Below are 6459 nucleotides of genomic sequence, written 5' to 3'. Positions count from 1 at the left end.
CGTTTCCATCGTCGATTATTAAATCAAGTGGAGAAAACATGAATCATCATCAGTGAGGGCACAAAGTTGCTGGTTGCTTTATCGAATGTCGATTTGACTTTCAGCGCTGTCGCTGCTATTACAGGTTAAACATCCATCAGTCGCTCGGTTGCTGGGCCGCTAGTGATTAAACAAAGGTTTGTTTGCCTTGATAACACACATTAAGCTTAGTTAAACTTCAAGGCAACACTTTAGTTAAAGATGGCTGACAACGGAGTGCATCTGACAGAAGAGGACCCGGCCGCCGCCTTTTTAGCGCAGCAGGAGAGTGAGATTGCGGGTATAGAGAACGACGACGAAGGTTTTGGGGTGCTGGACGAGGTGGAAAGCCAAGAAGAGCCCCCGGTGCTACCGACGAGCAACTACGGCAAGTTTCCAAAAGCTCAGCTAACAGCTAGAGCTAACGAAAGCTAACATAGCCCTGCTGGCTCACTGAGCGAACATGAAAGCTCCACTTTGATAGATAATTAAACTGCTCGCCGAAATGGCGAGCAATCGTAGCAGTCATGTTTACTACTATAACGTTAACAAGCTACGGTGATAATCTAGACATTTATAATACTTTAGCCGGTTAGCCTAATAGCATCAATGCTAGTTTAATAGCTCCATTCAAAAAGCGATACCGTCTACTCAAGTCGTGTAAGCGTCATATCGTTCACCCCCGCTTTTTTTATCGTACACAATCTAAAGAATTTTAGTTGAGTAAGAACGTTGTCTTTACGTCAACTCAACCCGGAAGTCTTCAACAGACCAAACAGGTGCTGCAGCATTTTTTTGCATGACTTGTCACTATAACAAGAGAGACTGGGCCAGTGCAGCAATTAAGTAACACCGAACACTCTTCAAAAAGTGCCATTTTAATGTTTGATTTTGTTTTGTCATGATGTTAGACCCTTTTGGAGAGGAACCCGCCACAGTGAACGGGGATCTGTTCCAGGTGAGTTAAGCAAGAAGAATAACGGCGTACGTGTTTATGAGTCGAGGTAAAGGGACTGTCTTTAATCTAAAAAGCTTCTAAAGTTGGATTTAGTTGGGGTGGAGTTGCCCTCGAATGACATCAATTATTTCTAATTCTTCAGTCACCATGTAGCGTAGTTGTTTCACCAGGTATCGGTCACCTAAACTGTCAAATAAACAAGACATGTCTTTTGGGGTGTTAATAGTGGTGGATGAATTTGGTTATCCTTGAATTCAAATTCAATAAGATTTTTCGCACTCTTGGAATTGTTGTCTTGGAAATTTTCCCGAATGAGCCCCAGTCCTACGCAGCAATACAGGTGATTTTTTTATTTATTTTTAAAACTAGAGCAAATTGTTTTCATGTGATCGCTCTCATAACCAACACATTTCCTGTCGTTTGGAAGGAGTCGAACGGTCCCACGGACAACTATGCAGCCATCGCACAGGTGGATATTCAGAGGCAAGAGCCAGAAAGTCTACGCAAGTGGCGGCAGGAACAGAAAGCACGCCTCGAAGCTTTAGGTGAGTCTGCCACTCACTGATCACATTATGCTTCACACTTGAGTCAGTATGTAGCAAATTGGGGTTTCTTTGGTTGTGGTGCGCCTGAAAGACTCAGCATCCAAGGAGGCAGAAGCAGAGTGGAGAGAGAAGGCCAAGAAAGAGCTGGAAGACTGGCACGTGCACCAAAGCGAGCAGATGGAGAAGAACAAGGCCAACAACAGGTTAGTAGTATCCGGCATGTCCGTCCACCCGTTGGCATGCCAACGACACCGGATGTAGGCATCAATAATAAAATGTCTTTTGCATAATTAAGTTAAAATATGGGCGGCTCGGTGGCGCACTGGGTAGCACACTGGGTAGCACGTCCGCCTCACAGTTAGGAGGGTGCGGGTTCGATTCCACCTCCGGCCCTCCCTGTGTGGAGTTTGCATGTTCTCCCCGGGCCCGCGTGGGTTTTCTCCGGGCACTCCGGTTTCCTCCCACATTCCAAAAACATGCTTGGTAGGCCGATTAAAGACTCCAAATTGTCCCTAGGTGTGAGTGTGAGTGCGATTGGTTGTCTGTCTCTGTGTGCCCTGTGATTGGCTGGCAACCAGTTCAGGGTGTCCCCCGCCTACTGCCCGATGACGGCTGGGATAGGCTCCAGCACGCCCGCGACCCCCGTGGGGACTAAGCGGTTCAGAAAATGGATGGATGGAAGTTAAAATATGTCACCTCACTCTGTGGCGAAGACACTCTCACAGCGCTGCTCAGTTATAATAATGAAAAGAGAATTAACTAAGTACAAAATGTAAAGGAGCTTTCATGGAAATTTACCAGAACACGCGAGCGCTGACTCTTCAGTCGTGAGGTTGCTTTGCACTTTAAACAATTGGCTGTTGTGATCACTACGACATGGCAAGTTCTTTCCACGCTGCTAGTCTAAAGAAGCTTCTCCATCCAGCCTCTCCGCTTCCATTCATGAAATAAAACCACACAAAAAATACTACTGGTGTTTTGGTTTTAAATTGTAATATGGAAAATACAGCCATGACTCCAGCAAAGGTTTGGCAGGTCCCACAATGAAGAACAATAAAATCCAATTCAAATTGACATTGCAATGTTATTGAATGCAATTTTCAAATTGCAAAAGCTGCAACTTGGAAGGGAAAAAAAAGTTTATTTCGGTCAGTAGGCTTATTTTCTTCTACTTATATATATTTATAGTATCTAGATAGGTTTAGTACTTAAGAAGTGCAGTCCACATGTTTGCATATTATTGTTTCTTGAAACATGAAAAGTCGATGTGATGTACCCACATATGTTTGCAAAATCATTCACCCCTGTTTAAAATATACACTGCAGTATGAGTTAGACACACACTGCAGTCATTCTGTCAAAAGGTTAGTAACATAACTGCTTGTTTTTGTTATTATAGTATATACATATCATTATCAATTTTGACCCCCACCACCACCCACTTGTGACTCTAACATGTCTTTCTTTCACACGTTCCTACAGACTTTGCCCAAGTCTGACAAAGTATTGCTTGTGTTTTCCCCACTTGTCTGTTCACTACTTCATTGTCATTTGCTTGACTGTCCCTCTTTTAGTAGTAGTTGAGTTTTAACATGTTTATCTGTTGTGTGACTGACACTCTTCTCTCTGTCTCCTTCTCTTTCCTGCTTACTTGGCCTTGCCTGTCTACTAAGGATTGCCGACAAGGCTTTCTACAAACAGCCTGACTCTGATCTAATAGGCTTTGTGTAGGTTTAGAATTATTATGCCTTTCAATGTTGGATGCCTCCTCCGGCACCTCTTTAGTCCCTCTCACACGGAGCACCCCCCTCCAAAAACACACACACCCTGCCCCCATTTTAGAAATGTAGCAGTCATCTATAACACATATGTCGAGCTAATGACCGCTGTTTCTGAAACAAATCAAAATCTTCAGTTGCGAGGTTTGGGTTTTACATGTTCGTCCTGCAAGTGTGGCATGACGTGAGCTGTATGTTAAAAGTTACGTGTTAACACGGAGCCTCCCGCCCACAGAGCATCGGAGGAGGCTTTCCTGGCCGAGAGCGAGGGCGATGGCCCCACATCAGCATGGGAGCGCGTGGCCCACCTGTGCGACTTCAACCCCAAGACCAACAAGCAGGCAAAGGACGTGTCTCGGATGCGCTCAGTACTCATCTCGCTCAAACAGAGCCCTCTTGTCCGCTAGGAGGCTCTATCGCTCGCACGACTTTTGCCTTTTCACTTGTCACACCACAAAATGTTTGTAAACCTGTTTTTGCAGAAAACTCCCACGACGCAGGATAGAACCTTACCACCTTTCTTGATGCCTACATGTTTGAACTCTCACACTTGTGGGAACATGAACCGTTCAATTGTTAATTTGTTTTATCAGGACATTGTTACAGTAGGTTAGCCATTTGTTACCCTTTTTAAGTTATGATGATTTTTGGACAGTTTTAATGCATGCCTCTGCCAACATTTTGAGTGTCCATATATATATATATATATATATGCACACATGTAGATTGTAACCACATATGCCTCTGAGTAATGTAGAATCGCCAACTTTGGAATGATTGTTTTAAGCCAATACGGGTTAGATGTCATCTTTTACACTGAAAAGCATTTCAAAGCAGCAGCAAAAATAATCCCCAACCAAGAAACGTTACTGTATCCAAATTGAGAATTTGAAGGATTGAGTTGCTTTCTCATTTCACCCACATTTTATATGCTGCAATCGACTGTCACTTAAAAATTCTTTCACATGTTGCCTATTTGGATATGATGAAACCCAAGGAAAGCGAATGTTTAGAATTGGTCAATAAAAAAAATGAATTACTTGTAGTTGCATCTTTCCATTTTGTCACAGCTTTGTCGCCTGTAGAGTAAGTGACCTTCCTTCTGTATGGCCGTATAGAAATACATTTAAAATTAATCTTTCATGAGACGTATTTCCAAAGTTACCTGTTGAATCATTTTAATAACATCAAAGCAGGGGTAATGTAGCACAGTTCGTAAGCCTAATTTGAATCTTTCCAAATAACGCCGTCCTACTGATAGACACTTGGATATTATATAGACACACCGCATTTTGAGCTTCCTTCAAACAGTCTTATTTTTCTCTGCGGACAGAATATAGTGCATTTGCGGTGCCGCCTCTTCCTCACTCTTTGGGTTTGAGTGCAGCGGCAACAACACCGACGACAATGGCAACGACGGTGAAGCCTTGGGCAAAGATGCGGCCACGCATCAACAACTGCGACTGCCTGGTTTTGCCCTGGTGGAACGCTCGCAGGCCATACATCAGCGCTCCCGCTGTCGCCAAACAACCTGGGCGACGCACAAAAAAGTGGCATTGGCTCAGCATGTATTAATTACTTCCGTAGGTATCAGTGAACAGGACATTAGAATGATGCAGCATGTCTTACTGATTTGGTACACAAGTCTCGTGTCGGCGGCTGTCAAACGTTCAAATGCCTGTAAATGATGTCTATTTCCGCCGTAAGCGTTGAGGGATGAAATAAGTTAATTTATTCGATTCCGATTAACCGGACAATATCTTTAAATCAAGAACCGGACAATTTTTGGTAGAACGATTATCAGATTTATTTTCTGACAAATATCAGTCCATATGCCTCAACCCAAATTTGTATCTAATTCAAGCATACTATGAGGAACGCAGTAGTTTCCTCAGAATGGCAGTTTAGAAAAGTATAGAAACACTTTTACGACAAAAATATTTTAAAAAAATGAAAAATAAGTTCCGCCCTGAGAAAACGTTCCATCATGCCATGCCAGTGTGACCCCTGGTGGCTAAAATTAGCAACAGAGTGGTCGCATACATTAACTGCGGTAGAAGCTTTCAGTTTAACAGAAAAACGAGTAATTTGATCGACTTTGGAAGAGCAAGGTTCTACGTCTTGACTAATGGCTTGATCGTTGCGCTTGACGCCGAGTATGATTAAATGAAAACACAAATTATTTCGATGATACATGGCAGAGCTTGTGTAACTCACCTATAGGGACGAACGGGTTGTCCTTGGTTTTCCTCAAGAACTTTTCCTTAAAAGTTTCATCTTTGACCCTCGGCAAAGGGTTGAAGCCCTCTATGATGGGAGGCTGCGAGAAGTCAAACGGGATGTTCCCTCTTCCCGACGCCGAAGTTGTTGGCGCTTGGTCAGCTATAACTGGAGTTGCGGACGCCGCCATGTTTGCTTATCGTGGAAGCGGAAGCTTGCAAGTTAAACAGCCACTCTTCCGCTCTGACTTCCGCATCACGCTTCACAATAATAGTCTTAAATGTGGGCGACATGTCAAACAAGTTGAACATGTTGCACATTTTACGACTGAGGCAAAAATGTGCACGGGATGACAATTGCGTGCTACTATGACTATTAGATAAGTATACCAGTTTAGGTGTAGAACTTCACTAGTTGTCCTACTAGTGAGGATAAAGTGCGTGCTAGTCACATGGGAGTGGTAGGCGGATTGATCCAAATACTGATATCGACACTATGTCGCTATTGAAACAATACAGTATGTGGACCTTGTATGCACGATAGCCATTTCACTCGGAAAAACCCGCACCCGAAAACTTTTGTTTAGCAAAGGGTGACTTGTTTTTTGAACTTTTAGATTTTTTTCATGTAAATAGGCACACTCAGAGAGAATTAAAGAAAAAAACAAGTGCAATTATTTTTCCCTCATTAAACATTTGTAGTTTGAGTGTAAAACGTTAAGAAAGACAGAAAAATAAATAGAAACATGACAATGTAGTATGGTTAAAAAGTGATATAATTAGTGCTTACCACAAAACTTTGTCCTTTAGTACTAAAAAAAAAAAAAAAAAAATCACTTGAATGTTATAAAAATTGAGACTGATGTAGCATTTCGAATTTTTTGTGCCAACACTTATTTTTAACTATTCTCAATTCCGACTTGTCTTATGCCCCAGTTCTG

The 6459-nt window shown here is 42.6% G+C and overlaps 2 protein-coding genes across 4 annotated transcripts; one reads left to right on the top strand and one right to left on the bottom strand.

Moving 5' to 3' along the window:
* On the top strand, positions 1-4344 carry cltb (clathrin, light chain B). Of its 3 annotated transcripts, none has more exons than XM_088387699.1 (6): positions 1-406; positions 930-976; positions 1299-1316; positions 1404-1521; positions 1613-1724; positions 3535-4344. In XM_088387699.1, exons 1-6 carry the CDS (start codon positions 241-243, stop codon positions 3704-3706), a joined length of 633 nt encoding a protein of 210 aa, XP_088243825.1. In that variant the 5' UTR covers positions 1-240; the 3' UTR covers positions 3707-4344. The 3 variants fall into 3 exon arrangements, with proteins under 3 accessions (XP_088243825.1, XP_088243816.1, XP_088243835.1); XM_088387690.1 differs by having other exon boundaries at positions 1293-1316; XM_088387709.1 differs by lacking the exon at positions 1299-1316 and having other exon boundaries at positions 3-406.
* A 107-nt stretch (positions 4345-4451) lies between these two features.
* On the bottom strand, positions 4452-5748 carry higd2a (HIG1 hypoxia inducible domain family, member 2A). Its single transcript, XM_088387721.1, has 2 exons — positions 5517-5748; positions 4452-4830 (listed from the first exon to the last, which is right to left on the bottom strand). The coding sequence occupies exons 1-2, from the start codon at positions 5707-5709 to the stop codon at positions 4664-4666; spliced, it is 360 nt and encodes a 119-aa protein (XP_088243847.1). The 5' UTR covers positions 5710-5748; the 3' UTR covers positions 4452-4663.
* Between the last annotated feature and the right edge of the window lie 711 nt (positions 5749-6459).

The sequence above is a fragment of the Syngnathus floridae genome, chromosome 1 (assembly GCF_059516105.1).
Source record: "Syngnathus floridae isolate MCC-2025c chromosome 1, RoL_Sflo_1.0, whole genome shotgun sequence".
In the NCBI taxonomy this organism is placed as follows: Eukaryota; Metazoa; Chordata; class Actinopteri; order Syngnathiformes; family Syngnathidae; genus Syngnathus; species Syngnathus floridae.
This window is presented reverse-complemented; position numbering and strand designations above follow the sequence as displayed.